The sequence below is a fragment of the Pollicipes pollicipes genome, unplaced genomic scaffold (genome assembly GCF_011947565.3).
Source record: "Pollicipes pollicipes isolate AB1234 unplaced genomic scaffold, Ppol_2.1 Scaffold_3447;HRSCAF=4054_pilon_pilon_pilon, whole genome shotgun sequence".
In the NCBI taxonomy this organism is placed as follows: domain Eukaryota; kingdom Metazoa; phylum Arthropoda; class Thecostraca; order Pollicipedomorpha; family Pollicipedidae; genus Pollicipes; species Pollicipes pollicipes.
Genome location: NW_023596297.1, coordinates 36,482,616 through 36,502,109, shown reverse-complemented (window position 1 = coordinate 36,502,109; position 19,494 = coordinate 36,482,616). Strand labels below are relative to the sequence as shown.

Sequence of the window (19,494 nt, the reverse complement as noted above, 5' to 3'; positions counted from 1 at the left end):
CAGAACAAGTGGGGAACTATCTAAAACAGCAAGATGCGACGAAATACCCATAGAATTCCCTAGGAAAAAAGTCTCTAGCGACTTGGAAACAAATATATCTTCTGGAGCACGCCCATCTCCCCGCTTCATGGATTGGTGAGCGGGGGTTGGTTGGCAGTTGGGGTACTCCCGGTTTCTGGGGTACATTACGTATTGTGATACTCGGAAAACTCAGTGGAGATAGCACTGCGTCAGGCGGGGGGCGCACTGCTGTGGGAAACGTGTGACGACCAGGCGGCTTTGGATCTGGCTCTTGCAGCGGATGGTGTACTTCGAGTGGACACTTGGGTGGGTAAGCGGAAGTCTAGGCTGAAGCTTGGATCGCATACCATGCGATCATATCTTTGTGCAGTTTAAATGGAATCATTCAAAGCGAGGCCTGCAGACTACAAAATCAAGCTGTGAAAGCCGGTGATTTTTTATGATCCTCACGCTATTTGCCCACCATACCACAAGGTTTTTACTGGGACATTCATAAAAATGATAAAGAGTGATATTTGGTAAAGAGCTCTGGCTGGGATGATGTGATACTGTGATGATCTTCGGTTGGTAGATATGCTTCATTTTATAAGACCAATTTATGGTATGATGGGCTAGCAATGTGTTTGTGATTGAGGCGATGTTCTCACTGTGTTCTTGCAACTACATGGGACCATTTTATAATGTAATGGACTAGCATTGTTGTCATGGTTGAGGAAATGTCACTGTGTTAATGCAATCGCACAGGGCCATTTTATGGTATGATGGACTAGCATTGTTTCTATGGTTCAGGAAATTATTCACTGTGTTTTTGCAGCTCTATAACAGTTAAATGAACATTGTTGAACAGTAATTTCCCAATAATGAGGTTTAAAACTGGTTATGTCCAGCTGCTATGGGGAGTGACCACCTTGGCTATCTTAGGAATCAAGAAAGAGAATGACTTGATTGTGCCATGTTTCACACTTCATGACATCAATGGGAAATAGAACAAGCAGGTTGTGTGAGTGTCCTTACCAGACATGTCCCTGCAGTTCCCAAAAGATCACTGGTCTTAACTGTACTTCCAATCCATCCTCACTTCAATCTCTGTTAAGCTAATATAAATTATATCCATGCATAACAGGTACCCACAGGGATGTAGGTTAGTCTTCAGGTGCTCATTGCACCATATTTTTTGGACATCATATTTATCTGCATGATCAACCCACAAAGTGATCAATACCTAATCAGGGTCTTGATGCATTCATACCTGATTTAATTTCCCAGTGACATCTCCAATAATGATCCTATCTTATGAGCCTGCCTACATGATTGGATCATTAGAACCCACAATTAATGCACTGTGTTAAAATTTGCTGCAGGGCCCTAGAGACCATGCAGTGGATTCTACTAAATGATTTGTGTGTGTCTAGCACCATGCAGTGGATTCTACTAAATGATTTGTGCATGTCTAGCATCATGCAGGAGATCACTGCATGGCATTATCTGGCCATGTGTCTTCCCTCCATTTTAAATGGTGTTTGCACAAAGCCTGACCTTTAACATGTCTTTCTTCACCTCTGCTCATGTCATTGTATTGAGTAGTTTTTAAGGTTAGGTTATTTAATCTTCTTGTTTTCTTATTGCTGAGGGTGTCTGTTTGTGGGAGGGTAATGTATATGGAGTAAGTTCTGGTGAAGTGTGCTAGAAATGTGCACCGTTTGCTGTGAACTATTTATGATTATTATATTAATATACATTAGTATAGATTTAGTGAATCTTTTAAATCAGTGAATTCTGTTATCAATCTTTGCTAAGCAGTGTTTGTTGTCTGAGCCATAAACCCTGCCATTGGATAGTACAATTTCAGATCCACAGCAGAGTTTGGTGACAAAAGCGTGAAGGGCCACAATGTTCTGCATTTTCTGTCTTGTGCTCTTATATGTAATGATGTATATATATATATATATATATATATATATCATATTGCATAGTGATATTATTACATAAAATGTCATCATCTGGTCTTTAGAAGCTCCAGTGGAAATTTTTATACTGACTGCAATTTTTACATGTAAAAATGTTACCTTTGACATCTCATGTCCAGTAAACTTGACACATGTGGAGCCTACAGCCACGGAATATGGAGCTGATAGCTCAATGATGCCATGATGAAATACTTAGCAATCAAGTGGGTCTAAGGCAGTGTAAAAATGGCCTTTACTTTTGATCTGTGTGTGGCTCAGCAAATTTTAGCTCATTGCTCTACCTGCTACATGACTGTAAGCTCAAAATGGGTGGAATCTGGCAGACAAAGATATCTTGTGTTTTGCATTTACTATAGAAGAACATGTCCTTTATGCATCTGGTAACAGGACTGAAAGTGACCAATGTGACCAGCTGGGATTGGCAGTCTTGATCAGCAGTTAAAGGCCTTGGAATAGAGACAGCATGCTGAAATGGAACCCTGTGTTTGACATTTACTGTCATATCTGAAACAGCATCTCTTCTCTGTTGTTTTGTACTGATTGCTTAATTCCTCCATCATCTTCAATATGACATGTTGATTTCCAACAATATGAAAGGTCTATACTTTTCTTTGTTTTAGCTTATTTTTATGCATTCTGTGCATGTAGTCAACTTTGGCTCACAGAATGAGGGAGAAAAGCAAAATTTCTCTGGTCACACTGTAGGTGCATCTGCCATACAGCAGCATGAGAGGTGCTGTGCTCAATGCATTGGAGGCTGTCTGTACCTATGATATTAATTCTGACAACTTGACAATTTCTACCTTTAACACATGGCTGGATGGCTGGTTGGGTACCCTTTGCTCATGTGGGGGTCAGTTTGACCCCCTGAGACCTCAGGAATTTTGAGAGCTAGAAACACCAAATTCTCAGGGTGCATTACCATATACATGAACTCACTTGGTCAAAGTTTGAGTTTCATGGGTCATGCCCTTCAGGTTAAGTAAGGTCAAACAATGCCAAGTGCCAAGTTGGTTTACTAAGTGCCACCAGAACTTGGATACCTGATCTAAGCCAAAGGTTGCCCACTTGTGTAAGGTCAATGTCCTTGTTTGACCTTTCAAAGGTTTTAGTGGTCAAAATCATACAAGACTTTTGTGAGTTTTGCACTTGAATAAGTGACAAAGATCATGCTTGGCATTTTGTTCATAAAACCAAAATGTTGACCTGAACCATTTTAGGTCATTGACCTGTTGTGACCTCTAAGAAGTCCATGGAAGATGAATAGTGCAGTTCCTGTCATAATAAATTTGAAATGAGCAGCCATAAACCACCCAATACATCAAGCTCTACAGTAATAAAGCAGGTTGGCTTGATCTTGGTCTGACCTGACCTTAGGTCGATGCAGTTTGCTTATTCAATTGTTGTGTTGGCTAAGAAAGTATATTAAGAGATGTATGGCTTCCTCTAACTCTTTGTTGTTACATGAGATCAAACAATTCCCTAGAAACTGACTTAGCTGAATTCACAGCCTGAATTTGACCTGCCTTAGGTCAGGGACCTCATTTAATTTTTCATGCCAAACAATCTGTTGTTCAATTATCTACAGCTAGGCAAAATTTGGCGCGGCTGCGCCGCGCCGTTCGTAACCCATTCTGGAAAAACCGGGGGAGGGTCTTATTGACTCCCCACCCGAGCATGTGTTAATGGTTTGCAGATGCCCAATTTATTTTCTTGTTTTGTCAGAAGGATTCATATTAATTGAACCATTTCATTTGGTAAACCCTTTCCTAATATCTTGCATGGTTTTCCCGATGGCAGTGGGCCAGCCCTGTCTTCTTCTAGTTCTGCTTCCGCCGCTTCCGCCTTAGTGTGTGCTCTAGATAGGCGAGCGTGAGCAAACTGATGCCTTACCCTTAATATGAATATATCTGTCAGCATGAAGTTATCAATGTGGTGACAATGTCACATGGACGGCATGTACTATGCCTTTGCTACTTTGTCAGCTCTTTTCCTGTCAAGCAGAATGGTTTCATTTTTGTTCATGTTTTGATGGGTTAGCTAGATAAAGTAGACATGAAAATATAGTTCTTGGGAGCAATTGCATCTTTTTTGCAGTTCCCTTAGCATTCCAAAACAAATGAATGATGTTTGTGTGGTTTAGCCTGTATAATTGATATGATGTATTTGATAACAAGCCCACTCTCAACCAGGGATGTAGCTTCAGAGGATGGGTTAGGGGGCTAAACTGTGACAAGTAAAACCTACATGCAAAATTTGCCAATTAACATGCTTCTACATGGATTTGGCACACTTTTCTCTTGAGGTCGATGGAGGGCCAGAACCCAAGTTGGGGGGGGGGGGGGGGGCAAAGTCCCCAGTTGAAAAAGAAACTACATCCCTGCTCTCAATATTTCTGTCCCTAAAAGGATTGATTCACATTTTTATGGGGTTTTAAGCTGAAATCCATTTTGAAGAGAATTTTGTGCAGTTCGCAGCCTTACGCTTCTTGGGACCTAAAATGATCTAGTTTATGAGCTGCATGCCTGTTACAATGTGCAGACTGTTCTGTGTAGACTATTTTGGGGTCATCCAGGCATCCATGGCTATGATAACATTATTGAAAGTCATGCCATGCCATTGCCCCTTATCAAGACCAGGCAAAATATATTTGTGGAATGGGTTCGAATCCAGCGTTCGTGAGCAGGATTTTCAGACGTAACAGCTGTCAGTTGGTTCCTGATCAAGGTTTTGCAAGGTACCATGATACATTGACACATGGAGGACATATTGACTACATAAATAATTTGTGTTGCCTTGAGCAGGATTCTCCACTAGTGTACCATTAGTTACAAGTAAGACTATTTCATCATATCTTATGCTTGCTTCAACATTTTCAAATGCGAAATTTCCCCATTAAAAGTATACCAATAGTTAGAAGTGAGTTTATTTCATCATATCTGATGCTTGCTTCAATATCTTCAAATTTCGAACATCCCTTTAACAGGGTTATGCTTGAATTGGGTTGAAGGGTTTGGTACTGGGGGTCCCGACTGCACAGAACAATTCCATTGCATCAATGTGAGCACTCATCATAAGGTGTTATGTTTCCTTTCATTGTCAAAGGGCCACGACCAACGACCACTAATAAGGCCCCTGTATCATTCAGACTCCCGTTCCCGTCCTTGTTGAAGGAGTCTTCCCCGGACCGATTCGAGGCCTCCTGTTGACACGCAATACCCTGTTAGCCACTGGACTCCAGAACGATGCAGGAGCCCCATGTTCCCATGTTTGGAACCCTGTGTTGGAACCCAACCCCGTGTTAGGCCCCACGGGCGGGGTCCTTAATGTGACCAACAGCAGCCCTTCGGATCCTTCAGCCTTCCAGTTGGGCCGTTGACGTTTGGTATTGAGAGACCATTCGGCCCCTCTTCAGGCTCCTGTGAAACACCGCTCCGACTCTGGAACACTTGCCGCCACATAACCCTGTTAGGCACGGTGGCCGCTGACCGACATAGGGGCCCCACATTATGTCCGGCGCCCTAAACATTGCAAATTGCGGACCCCGGCCTCGTTCTTGCTCGGGTAATGGGTCTCAAGCGGGCATGGAGCCGACTGTTCGGTGTTCGTGATCTCTGCTTGACACCCGCGCTATCTCAGGGGTTCCTCAAACGGTGCAAGAGGTTCTCTGACTAAAATTTTAGGTCACGACCCTACGGCTCGCGATTCTTTACGTGACATACAGCCAGTCCTTCAGGCCCTTATGCCCCCCCCCCCCCCCCAACCGGACCTTTGATCGTCGGCTCCAGTGGGCTGCCCTGGCCCCTCTTCGGGCCCCATCAAACACTTCCCTTGCCCGGCTCGGGACCTTCGCGAGCGCTGGACCCTTTGTAAGGCGCTGTGGGCCTCTGACATATACAAGACCCCCGACCAGTATAAATCCCTAGCCCCGGTTTTACAGCCCAATGGGAAGGGCTCTCAGGCCCATACGGACACGGAGCTGACTACGCGGTACTGGTGGTGCCGATAGACATGGGTCGATATCGACTGGGGGCCCCCGATCGGCGTTAAGTGGCCTCTGGCCGTTGTTTGAGTGTCCGTCCCCTTAAGCCGGGCCAATAGGTCAGACTCCGACCAGCCCTTCGCGCCCTTAGACCCTCCCATCGGGCACGCGGTCGTCGGACTCGGTGGGCTCTCTAGGCTCTGGGCTCCCTTTGGGCCGATTAGGGGTCCCGTGCCAACGCAGGGCCCCCGTTAGTGACTGAGGCCCTGACAGACGCTGGGGTCCCGACCAATGAAAATTGCTAGAATTAGAGCGTGAGCGTCAATTTTGTAGATGTGCCAAGCGCGTGTTTTGTAAGGATATGATTAAACGGATCTTTTTATATGTGCTCGGCTCTTGGCGGCATGTTTAAAGTGTAATCAGTATCCTGAAAAGGATCATTGAACTGATCAAAACATTGAACATATAGATGAACTTTGGTAACCTGTATCGACGCACCGAAAACAACAGATGCACCACAAGAAGCCTTGAACAAACGACAAAGAAGGCCATAAACGCTGACTGCTGTGATAATATATATATATATATATATATATATATATATATATATATATATATATATATAATACATAGAGAGAGAGAGAGAGAAGAGAGAGACGAGAGAGAGAGAGAGGAGAGGAGAGAGAGAGAGAGAGAGGAGAGAGAGAGAGAGGAATGAGAAGGAGAGAGAGATGAGAGAGAGAGAGAGAACCGAGACCGAGGACCGAGACCGAGACCGAGACCGAAGACCGAGACCGAGACCGAGACGAGACGAACCGAGACCGAGACCGAGAGAGACCCGAGACCGAGACGAGACCGAGGACCGAGGGAATACCAACCGAGACCGAGACCGAGACCGAGACCGAGACCGAGACCGAGACCGAGACCGAGACCGAGACCGAGACCGAACGAGACCGAGACCGAGACCGAGACCGAGACCGAGACGGAGACCGAGACCGAGACCGAGACCGAGACCGAGAGCGAGACCGAGATCGAGACCGAGAGCGAGATCGAGACCGAGAGCGAGACCGAGAGCCGGAGACCGAGACCGAGACCGAGGACCGTAGACCGAGACCGAGACCGAGACCGAGACCGAGACCGAGACGGAGACCGAGACCGAAGACCGAGACCGAGACCGAGGACCGAGACCGAGACCGAGACCGAGACCGAGACCGAGACCGAGACCGAGACCGAGACCGAGACCAGACGGTGCATGCACCCTGTTGTTTATCGGGCATGATCGCACAGCAGGTTTTGCGATTTTATCTAATTTTTGTACGCATAAAGCAAAACTGGTTCGTCACACTTCGAATATTTTTTCTTCCAGGGTTACAACCTAGCTGTCGTGAGCAGGCCGTCTGCTTCAAAGGGCCTGACAAAGCACTGTGGCCATGGCATCATCTCGCCTTCGCCACTGTCTCCACTGCGGCCTCATGCTCGCCTTCGTCTTGGGCTTTGAGGCCTACAGTGGCGCGTTCCGGTTGTCCGAATTTGCCTACGATGAGATCAACCCATGGGTCGAGTACGGCTACCTGCTAACCGTGTTGCTGTACATGGTGCGACTGTTGACTTTCCTGGCGCTACCTCAGGTGAGTGGCGGCCTGGCCGATGCCGACTGCTGCCTCTCCCCGCTCCCGAAGCCCAGCCTTACGCTTTCTGGCAAGGGACTGGCTGGCGCCAAGTAGATGCTGCCTAGCCTATTTCGTATGGCTGTTCTATAGCTATAGGGTATTACGTCGTTAATAGTGACATGATATGACTGTTAGAAGCATTGTGCCTTAGTAGTACTATTATTTTGTAGCTGTAGATCGGCAACCAGGTCCAAACTCCAGTTACCCCACGGCCCCTGAGCGCTAATATTGGCAGTGTGGTCGCTTGCTTTGTATGGAGGGGCATGCGGTGGCCAGCGTCGCGTTCAGTAAAAGAAAGGAAGGTATTCATGCTCGCTACAAGGTAAGTTTTACATAATTCTCAGATTTCCCACTAATGTCGCCACGTCTTACCCAGCCGCAGTTAGCCCAGCTGACCAGTCCGTGCGATAAGAGGGCCCGATAGGAAGTCCGTCGGTCTCCTACCCGGACACTCCCTGCATACCGGATCCGTTTGAACTCGAAGGGGGTACCGCAGGGGTGAGCGGGGTTTCTTGCGGTGAATGCGCGTTCTGATTTGGTCTTGCCCGTCATGCCGGCCGCTCCCAGAATTGAGAGTGGGTCGTTTTTTGTGATTGCTCATGCTTGAGAAAGACCACGGCCGAAGGCTTTTCCTCAATGTGTGGAGCGTCCTAGAGCAGAGTACTACAACTTAAATCATGATTCGTTTTATGCAACACAGACATAAAACCATAACAGCATTTGGCAATATTTTATGGGACATGTACTAAACACGGCAGTCGGAAACGAAACTCTGTCCTGACGATGGCCATCATAGGATGATACATTCTCAAAGTAAACGCTCTACCGTAGCGCAGTTGCTCGCCCGAAAACCGAGTACGTAGTCTTTCTTGCAATTGTCAAGTTTGGTTGTTATGATAGTTTGGTTTGTGTTCTTCCTCTTTACCATCTGTCTCATGGCACCAGACAGATTCGCAGACTACGAGCAAGCGGCAATTGTCATTCTTCGCGATTTTGCCAGTTTTCGATGGCGCTGAGCTAACTGTCTCGGCCTGCAAATGGACCATTTCGCAGCAAATTGCGCCTACATTTCCCTACTCCTCTACATATGTCATTTGCTTGACTAGATAGACTGATTTATTATCTATTCAACAATGTAGATTACGGACCATAACTGTCTCTGGGTCTCGGAAGAACGTAGGCGTAATACCGCCATGTCATTCGCAGCGTATCACGTCAGCTTATGCTAACTCCATGGGGCAGGTTTGCTGGTGCCGCACCATGCACAGTGGTGCAATCCGGACCAACGTGATATATAGGTGTTTCGCCTTTCCAGGATGGATCGCAACACATTTTGATGTTTCATGGTCTGCCACCAACGTTTCTCGAGTAATTAAACTTTAGGAGAGTTTCCCGTATAAGTGTTTTGGCATTGATAGTGATTTAAATATCGGATGGTTGTGCGGGCAGCGTGGAGCCGGAACGTAGTTTACGTGAGCAAACATCTCATATTCAACAATATTGGTGGTCGTGGAAGGTCATATAAAGGCAACACGCGGATAGTGCTCTCCGCACGCGCGCGCATGGGGCGAGCGGATACGTGGTGCTCATGCTAACTGAATCTCTGCGTGTAGGTGCTGTTCAACATATTGGGCTTGGTGGTGTACAACACGTTTCCGGAGAAAGTGGTGCTGAAAGGCTCGCCGCTGTTGGCGCCGTTCGTGTGCGTGCGCGTGGTCACGCGTGGCGACTACCCGGAGCTGGTGCGTGCTAACACACTGCGCAACATGAACACCTGCCTGGCCGCCGGCATGGAGAACTTCATGGTGGAGGTGGTCACCGACCGGGCCGTGCACCTGGCCAAGCACGCGCGCCTGCGTGAGGTGGTGGTGCCCAGCTCATATCAGACCAAGTCGGGCGCGCTGTTCAAGGCGCGCGCACTGCAGTACAGCTTGGAGGACGACGTCAACATGCTGCAGGCCACCGACTGGGTGGTGCATCTGGATGAGGAGACGCTTCTCACAGAGAGCGCCGTGCGCGGTGTGCTGAACTTCGTTATGGATGGCAGCCACAAATTCGGCCAGGGTCTCATCACGTACGCCAACGAGAACGTGGTCAACTGGGCCACCACCCTGGCCGACAGCTTCCGTGTGAGCGACGACATGGGCAAGGTGCGCTTTCAGTTCAAGTACTTTCACAAGCCGCTCTTCTCTTGGAAGGGCTCGTACGTCGTAACGCAGGTACGTGCCGCCGGCGTCAGTCTCGTGTCGCAGGGCAGCTGGGTGTCGCGTCTCGTGGGCTGGCTACAACCTCGTGCACTGTGGTCACGCTGCCGGGAGCTCATGTGACCCGGTCTGGCATGATTTTAGTCGCGTTATCTGCACAAGTGCGCCAGCTGCGTGCTAAGGGTTTAACGGTTGGTTCTTTATATCTGGAGTGTACGCAATTTACGGCAACTCGTTTGGCTGCTTGAGCCCCGAGGCCATCTACGGTGGAAGTTGCCACGGCGTTGAATCCAGACGCTAGCATGAGTCACTGAATACTGCATCGTGAACCTAACCTAGGTCCATTTTCGCGTTTGCGCTGCGCGAAGTGACTGAGATATGGTCGAGCTGTATTTTGATAGGGCTGAGTTGTATTTGTTATCACAGTAGACGAAGCCTCAGCACAGCGCCGCCAGCACCAACGTCAGCAATGCTCGGCCTGCGTGTCAACAGTGCGTGCCTCTGTACTACTGAGAAACTTTGCATTTTTCGTGATTCATTCTCTGCTGCCTTTCAGCTGGACGCCGAACGAAAGGTGTCCTTCGACAACGGCATGGACGGCTCAGTAGCGGAAGACTGCTACTTTGCAATGATGGCTTTTCAGGTATGTGCCATATTGATTTCGGGCACGGGCGGCGTGAGTATTCATTGAACACCGATACACGTGTTAGCAATGTTGTTAGGAACTGGTCGCTGCTTGGTTCAATCTTTTCACGTCTGCCTGTCCACAGGAGGGCTACAGCTTCGACTTCATAGAGGGTGAAATGTGGGAGAAGTCGCCGTTCACCTTCTGGGACTTTCTGCAGCAGCGGAAGCGCTGGATGCAAGGCATCTGGCTGGTGGTGCATTCTCGCGCCATCGCGCTGCGGTACAAGGCGATGCTCAGCCTCTCCATCTACGCGTGGGTGACGATGCCAGTGGCCACCTCCAACATCATCCTGGCCTATTACTGGCCACTGCCGATGCCGCAGCTCTTGGACATTCTTTCGGCGCTCATCGGTGCGGCCTGCCTCTACATGTACGTATTCGGCGTCATGAAGTCCTTCAGCCTATACCGGATGGGGTACGCTCGGTTACTGCTCTGCATCGTCGGCGCCCTCTGCACCGTGCCCCTAAACGTCACCATCGAAAATGTGGCCGTTATTTGGGGGCTCTTCGGCTCCAAGCACCACTTCTACGTGGTTAACAAGGTGGTGAAGGGCAGCCGACACGAGGCGCACACGGTGTAGTGAAGCGGCGCTGACCCTGCCCTAGACGAATGGCGCCGTCGGGCCGCTGCCTGTCTATCGGCCGTTCAGGTCCAGTTGGTGCGCTGTGGAGAGTGGGCGACCCGTCAACGTTGGCGGCGGTTATGTGGCGGGCGCTGGTGTGGTCCCGGCCCGCCGCTGTCGGCCGCGCGCCAGCCACCGTCTCACCAAAGATACTTGCTGGTGACGCTACCCGCACAGCCAGCCCAGCACTCCCTCTGCGCTGGACAGCGCAGTTCAAAGCAGAAAGCGCAGTCAGATGCGTACCTTTGATTGAGCAGTTTTTAATACTTTGCGAATAGCAGCGGGCGTAAGCCCTCCCCGCCTCCGTTAGTATTGTTTGCTGCCGTGTGATTCCGTTGTTTTCAATTAGCGATGAATCGGCAAAAGATTCGCTTGTTATGTGAACCCGTCTCTAGTCTGATTTGCGTACAGCGCCACAGGAGTGTACTTGTAGCCACGCATAGTGGCACTGTAGTCCAGTGAGCCGTTGCTAGTCCAATGAGTCGTTGAGCGGTTGCGTACCGTAGTCAGCTGCTGGCGGTTTTTCCTAGAAGTGTCTATGTTGCGATTGCTGTTGGCATGGGATGTTTGGGGAGGCGGCGGCGCCTGCTGCAGACCTCCCCTACCGTTTCCGTGGCTTTTGCTGTCGGTCACCCTTCGGGCGCTGTGGCCGCTGTGCCGGCGCCGCTGACATTGTCCCACACTCTCGGCTATGGCGAATTGAATCCTGTTCGTAAAGGCTGACGACTGGTGTTGTAATGGTGCCAGCCTTGCTCTGTGACTGCCTTTTGCACTGTGTCCTCTCCAGCCTTTGCAGTAGTGTACTTGCCCACCTAATTTTGACACTTCCTTCGTGTGTTACATGCTATGACTAAGACAGGTGGTGGTCCACTTGTTTCACTGCTCGATTTGGCTCACATTTAACGTGGCGTGTTCCTATTAGTACGCAGAAATGATTGTTGCGATGTCCCTCACAGTTTGCAAGTTTTTCAAGCTTGCAAGTTTAACATTCCCTTTCCTATTGATTGGAGCTGGACTGGACGAAGGCGAGGCTGGCCTAGCAGCCGGCTGCAAGCCTGACGTGGTTCGCCCCCGGTCATGGCCGTACAGCCGCGAACACTGCCGCGCAATGGGCCTTTGGCGTGCGACGTTACAGTGTGACGCTCTATGTTGTGCGGTTATGTGTTTCGACAAGCGTTCATCAGCAAGCATAACTTGGTCACGAGTTGTAACGCAGATGACAGTACAATATGGCGGGTCAAAAGTGACCAGAAGAGCGGTGGTGACCGTTTATCTGAGGGCATTCTCCTATTTTAACTCCAAAGCTCCCGTCACTGAAAAATATTGATTAAGCAGAGGCCTTCCGCATTCAGTTTGTTGTTCCGAGCCCCAAGATTACGAGCCGTGAGGAAAACTTACGAATGAGACGTGATCTATGTCACTGAAGATCTCTCTCCTTTAGCCCGTGCCAGGCTAGCCGGTGACGGCCGGGACTGCTGCATATTTCTGGGCTGAACCATGTTGGCTATGGGCCGGGACGCTTGACCCCGCCAGTGCCACCCATGTTGTCGTGCGTGCGCTAGATTGTGTTGAACAGTGGTAGTGCTATTTGCCCAATACAGGATTCCTTGGCTGGCTCGTACTTGTTCAGGTTGGATAGCGCGCAGTTGTTCATGCTCAGAGGTCTTGTACTGCGAAGTAGAGCAAAATACGTCGTTGCCTTTGGCGTACACTGTTGACCTCCAGCATACTTTGTATGCGATGTTCAGTACAATTTGCGAAAGAAACTTCAAGTGGCGGAGACAGCGTGCATGTTTGTACGGCACCGGCCGCCCGGTCACGGCGTCTCCATCAGGAGCCATGCACGTTTGTCCCGACGGTTCAGTCGCGTGTCGTTCCAGCCTCAGCCCACAGCCCGCGGCCATGTTTGACGCGCATCGATTTTCGGTTGTTCAACGCCCGCATTGTGTGCATTAAGGGCACAGGGTGGGCTGTCAGTGCCGGTTAGGTAGCCCGGGCGGATGGTTAAACATTGTGTCGGCCGCCTTGAACGGCGTCTGATGATTTGCTTGTACCATACGTTGTCCATACCATACCATACCATACGTTGTCTATAGGTTTATATTAAGGCTACTACACGTAATCTGTCACGCACTCCGGTTTGCTTGGGATAATTCACCAACTGTGTGACTACGCTGGGATGTCAGAGCAGAAATGGACGCGTCCCAATCGTTCTAGACAATATCACAGTCAGAGGCCGTAATTTGCGAGCCGACATGTAGGCCTTAACGCGCGCTCGGGAGGGGGTCAAATTGCCCTCCTTAAGGTTTTCCGGACTGGTTTCCGAACGGCACGGCGTAACCGCGCCAAATTTTTGCATAGCTGTAGACAATTGAATATTGGATCGTCTGGCATCAAAAATTTAGATAAACCGTGTAAGGTCGATGGCCTGTGGCAGGTCAAAGTCAGGCCGTGGTTCTAGCGAAGGCAATTTCTAGGGAATCGTTCAATTCGATGCAACAACGGAGTGTTAGACGAGGCCATACATCTCTTAGATACTTTCTTAGGCAACACAGCAATCGAATAAGCAAATTACATTGACCCAGGTCAGATATTAAGGTCAGGCCAATGTCAAGATCAACCTGTTTTATTATTCTAGGGCTTGCTAGGTGAGGTAGTCCGTGGTGCTTATTTCGAATTTATTGATAACGGGAACCGCACTACACACCTTCCATGGACTTCTTTAAGGTCAGAATAGGACACCGACTGGAATGACCCATGTCAGTATTGTGTTTTTAGGAATAAACTGTCTAACGTAATCTTTGTCGCTTATCCAAATGCAATACTCAAAGCTGTCAAACACAAAATGCAAAGCGGTCTTGTATGAGTCACCATAATCTTCAAAGAGTCAAACGAGGTCACTGGCCTCAGATGAGAGGACAGTTATCAAGGTTCTTTATAACAGTTCCTTCCTTATAACAATTATCAGGTTCCAGGGGCCCTCTGGAGACCAATCTGGGATTTGACCTTGTTTGACCTTATTTGACCCGAAGGTCTTGACTTAGGAACCTCAAACCTTGACCCAAGTGAGTTAACGTACAGGTCAACACACCCTGTGAATTTGGCATCTCAAGCTCTCTTAGTTCCTGAGACCTCAGAGACCTCAGGGGAGCCAAATTGAACCCCGAGTAAAGGGTAGCCAACTGGTCACCCGGCCGCGTGTTAACGAAACGTGAGAAGGATCGGAAATGTGCAGCGTCGAAAAAGATGAGGACTCAGGCCAACAAAAAAAGTTCTGGACCCTAATTATAAATTCAAAAGCCCGATATTTCACACATCTGATGTAATTAAAAGCAGCGCATTAAGAACTTGTTCAATAGACATTCGTGAAAATGCGAATGGTGATTTGAATGCTGTACAAATATAGTTGTTGGTGATATAGACGTAGTGACGATGAAGATTGATACCCAAGGATCAACCCCCTGTAAAACAAAATCACTATGAACTTTCACTCAGTTAGACAGCTGGTAGAAGACCACATTGCCGAGCTTCTTACGGCTGAAATCAATCATCCTAACCACAGCCCTTGGTCCAGTCCGCTTATGATAATTGACAGGAAAGGTGGGGAAAGAAGTGATGCTGTGCATCAGCCAGTATTCGCAAATGGGACCCACGCGGGCTAAACTTGGGCCAACTGGGTCAACGTGGGCATGGGCTGGAGGTGGGCTATAGTATTAATATTCAGCGTTGACTCAGCGCCGCCGGCAGGCACCTGCCGGAGCCGTCCCAATTATACTCCAGGGTCAGGTCTGGGACTTAGGGCTCATTTCCCAAGCAAACACAGGGCCGAGATCCGTGATTTACATTGGTCGGGACCATTAAGTTAATGAGTGACTCCTGTGTCAGTCAGGAGACTACAGTACCTAACAAGGGTCCGGTACTGACGAGGAGCTCAGAGTCGACCTGGGACAGTGCTCGAGAGACCCTCGGAGGAGCCGTAGGGTCCCACAGCACCGATGAACAAGAGCTCGGTTGGAGTGCACGAAGGGAGGCCGGGCCATCACATGTCAGATAGAGGGCCTTTGCACTGATCGGGGACAACCTGCGACAATGCGGGTCTCCATTTCGATCACAGACCACCATCACCGTACAGTCGTGTCATGTCGGTCCGCGTTGATCTGAGCCCTGAGGGCCCATTTCCTGAGCAGGGACAAGTTGGGAACCCGCTATTTGCATTGGTTGAGCTTTAAAGCAATGAAGGCTTCTTTGTTGGTCAGAGGCCCACAGTGCCTAGCAGAGGGCCCAATGTTTGCAGGTGGCCTCGAGTCGGCCAAGACAACATCTCTTGGACAGAGGCAGTGACGTGACCACGAAATCCTCGTGCGTTGTTCGAAGCCCTCTGACAATGAAAGTGGAGGTGGGAGTTAACGATGCAAGTCCACAGGGTGCCGGTAGTGTAGTGGTTAACGCGCCACTGCGCGTCTGGGAAACCAGAGGTACGGGGTTCGATTCCCCGCGGTGCCCGCCCTTCCTGCCAGGGTGAGAGGCAGGCGACGCCATATAGCCTCAGTAGCTGAGTGCGTCGTAAAGCCCCAATGACATGACACATGTCAGTCCACAGCGCGCATGAGGTATGGCCTCAGGAGACTACAGCGCCGGATGTGGGGGTTTTGTTTAAGACTTGTGAGCACGCGTGACCAAAAGTGGGTTTTGTAATTCTTCCCTTATTTGATTCTGAACAAAGTAGAGCATTTTAGACCAAAACAGGTTAATGTGAATGCGAATTTACGACCTTATTTCGATCTAAGGTCAACGTTCACAATGTCCCCGTACAAGGCATAAAACTTGCGATGCAGCCACTGAGTGCTATCCGCTTAGGAAGAGTCCACTGAAACACTGTAAGATGAATAGCAACGGCGTGCTTCCTTCAGTTTATCAACTTTTAAGTACAAACAGCATTGTATCTTTCGGTGACTCCTAGCTTTTAAGGAGGATAGGGTTCTCCACGAAATGAAGTGGGCCATATCCAATGACTTCTTTTCTTGGGGAGGGGGGGGGGCTGAGGGCCTCGCTCAGGGGGGGGGGCTTGGTCAACACTGTGTCCCACCCCACGATTACCAAGACTGGCTGCGTCCCTGCGTCGGTACGCTCATTGAGCACCGAGTATGTGGATGTAAATATTAGCAGGATAAGCCAGCTCAACTAGCAACGTTGTTCCCATCCACATGCATTACACATGACATTAATATGACGGGTGTTCCATTTTTCACAAGCTCGAAGTGAAATGGATGAGAGTTGCTTTTCCTTCAGAAGCACAATAACTTTGAACAGTGTCTCTCAGACGCATAGCTGGCCTGCACTTTGTGTTTGTTGAAGAGGACTTGAAAGGGGTTTCCATGTTCTAAACTTATGTAGAGAATGAACATTTACAGTATTCCACATGAATTCGTTAACACTGATATTCACTAAAATGCACATGCATTGTCAATGAAATTTGGGTGTGTTGAAAACCTGCGGATTATCCGATTATGACAGCCACATATATTGTGGACATTGGACAGTTCTGATAATGGTGAATTGTACACCAATTTCGTTTTTCATTTTGCAAGAGAGAGCTGCAACTGCATCCCTTCAGCTTCACAAAACAGGTGCTTTTATAATAGCCAGATGTAATCTGCGAGGCCTCCATGCATGACTGCTGTGGTGACGCACGTGCGGTCAAAAATGAATGTAAGCACACTGCATATATATATATATATATATATATATATATATATATATATATATATATATATTATTAGCTGACGACCCGAGCATTAGATACGAAATCCGAGAAGTTTCTGGCCTTGTCCTCTTATGGCGACTTCGACGAATCCGCCATTCCCATTTATTTTCAGAAATCGACGCTAAATCAGAAACTTAACTAAAGAAATAAAGAAATCACAAGCCCATGCTAAAAACCTTGCTTGGCAAAACAGAAGCCTGAGAAAGTTCGGCACGAAACTGCTTACATCGTGAGCGTTCGTATGGATAAGTTCGTTTGCAGTCGTTTGTCAATGGTGAGGTTTGTGTCAAAAAACTACCTTCGCGTACGCTTTTACGCAGATAAATGTGGACACACGCATGTTCGTCCTCAAATGTTTGTCGTCGACAACGTTAGTTTTACTTTACTGTGCTTATACAGTTGGAATTCAGATGTATGATGTATGGCAATGTTCAGGAGCAAACGGTCGCCAGGGATACATTACGTCCGAAGAAAATACTGACGCCATCGCCGACAATGAAAAGAGCATTTTAACATACCTTATTACATGATATGGTTGCACGCTACATGCCATGTATTCTGCTGACACCAAACGATGTACGTTTTTTGAACTTTCACAAAACCCCTAACACAGCCACACCAGAAGGTACTATAGCTCGAAACCACAACATGCATGAATAGCGTGTGAAAGCACACGAATTCCGAAAATTCATATTTCGCAAAAAATCGGCTGGCAACGAGGAGGTTATTGTGTAATGGTAAAGAAAGCTCGAAAGGGTACTATTTCAGTTCAATTCGTGCCATATCTAATCCAGAAATTCACACTTATATGTCGTTGCCACGTTTATCCTTGTACATTAATGGTGCCCTCATAGACATTTTTCGTTTTTAGAGTTTTATTAGGGTTTGGTTTTAGACCAGCCAACACTGCCCCTTCCTTTGTTTGAACAGAACACTGGATAGTTAAAAAAGCCAAGCCTCATTCTCTGATCAAGGTCATCTCTCAAAACACAGATTTTGGGAGACCGGAGAGGTGGTGTGCATGGTTTGATAATCGGGTGATCGATATTTTCTGAAACGTCTTCACAAGAGTGTTATGCATGCGAGCACTCAATGCTGTATCTCTAATGCTTGTCATCCCCATCGTGGGGATGGGCCAAGACGCCATGCCACGCCCGGCGACAGTGGCGAGAGAGAGCTGAGGGGGGGGGGGGGGGGGGCGGTGAGCTGCGAGCTGTCGAGCGGTGGGGACATTTCGTTCTTGTGTTGGCGAGCTGAGACGGGAAAGACAGTGGGTGGACAGACAGCGATTGTGTGAAGAGACGTAGTTGTGTGTGCAAAGACAGTGGATACTAACATTTGAACATCGAACGGTGTTTACTACGGCAAAGAGAGACAGGAGCCGAGTCTGGCTAGTGGACATTTCTAACCTCTATACTTCAGTCACCCAGGCATTCACGACGCCACAAAGCGTTAATAATATCCTGCCATTCCATTGGTCATGAGGTGATCAAGGCCGAGGAAAAACATCTGGCAAACCGCTTATACCTGGCGTCCGTTAGCACGATTTCCAGATATAATGTCTGTCAATTCGCTCTGAAGCAATATTTTGCAGTGTCCGATGAGGCAATAGAAAACGATGGCTTATTGAACAGCATATCTACCAAATGGTGAAACTGTGTTGTCCAGAGCAGTCTTTTCCACTGAAAAGTATTTCAGTATTTGTAAATGAGCCTTTCGACCTTATCTGATGTTTGCTTCCGTGTCTCCAAATGCGGAACGTTCCATTTAAAACCAGAATTTGTAGTGTTGGATGGTTGCCGTAGTTCGCGTAGGATGTTCCATTTCACCCGATCATTCAGTGGTGGCATGGATCACAGATATATGCATCGGTTTATTCCGTAAATATACGCGTACCATGGATGCGAATATACAAAGTATGCACACAGTATGCGTGTGTTTGTAGGGGTCCGTCTGTCTGTGCATATGCATGTGCATGAAAGGGCACACGAATAACATCGCCAAGCACCAGCGCATCCCGGGGACATGGATCGCTTGCTCAGCCAGTACGCGAGTCCGACGCTGGTCAGGTCCGATTGCCGATCGTCGCCGAGCCCTCCAGAGCTCTGAGCCTTCGCCGTGAGAGGCGCGGCTGCACAGGCCGCCAGCGCTCCAAAGCTTACAGCCCGTTGGCAACTTATGAGGCCGCAGCCAAGCCGAGGAGCGCTGACGGAACGCACGGAGTAACAGGACATATAGTAACGTAAGAGCGCGGTACAGGACGCCGCTACAAGGAAACAAGCGCAGCAAGAAGCGATACAAGACAGCGGGATATATTATGGATACCACAGAGGTGGCCCCGTCAGATCGCCGCCGGACAGCTGGCATATTATAAGCGAGGTACCTCCTGAACGTCCGCGATCCGACGCCCGCGCCCCGCGCTGTCGTTCGTCACCGACTCCCGAGCGCCTGTCCAAGCAAGCCTGTAAAACGCCAGCGTGATGCGGCGTACGAAGGGCCAGCGCCGAACCCCGCCGACCACCGGCCAATGCCCCCCGCCCGCCCTCCCCCCCCCCCCCCCCCCCCCCCCAGCCGCG

At 48.8% G+C, this 19,494-nt stretch overlaps 1 protein-coding gene across 3 annotated transcripts; it reads left to right on the top strand.

Moving 5' to 3' along the window:
• Nucleotides 1-87: 87 nt before the first annotated feature.
• On the top strand, nucleotides 88-12,768 carry egh (beta-1,4-mannosyltransferase egh). Of its 3 annotated transcripts, none has more exons than XM_037214038.1 (5): nucleotides 88-135; nucleotides 7,337-7,598; nucleotides 9,254-9,859; nucleotides 10,401-10,487; nucleotides 10,615-12,768. In XM_037214038.1, the coding sequence occupies exons 2-5, from the start codon at nucleotides 7,401-7,403 to the stop codon at nucleotides 11,110-11,112; spliced, it is 1,389 nt and encodes a 462-aa protein (XP_037069933.1). In that variant the 5' UTR covers nucleotides 88-135; nucleotides 7,337-7,400; the 3' UTR covers nucleotides 11,113-12,768. The 3 variants fall into 3 exon arrangements, with proteins under 3 accessions (XP_037069933.1, XP_037069930.1, XP_037069931.1); XM_037214035.1 differs by lacking the exon at nucleotides 88-135 and adding an exon at nucleotides 145-327; XM_037214036.1 differs by lacking the exon at nucleotides 88-135 and adding an exon at nucleotides 145-331.
• Nucleotides 12,769-19,494: the final 6,726 nt, after the last annotated feature.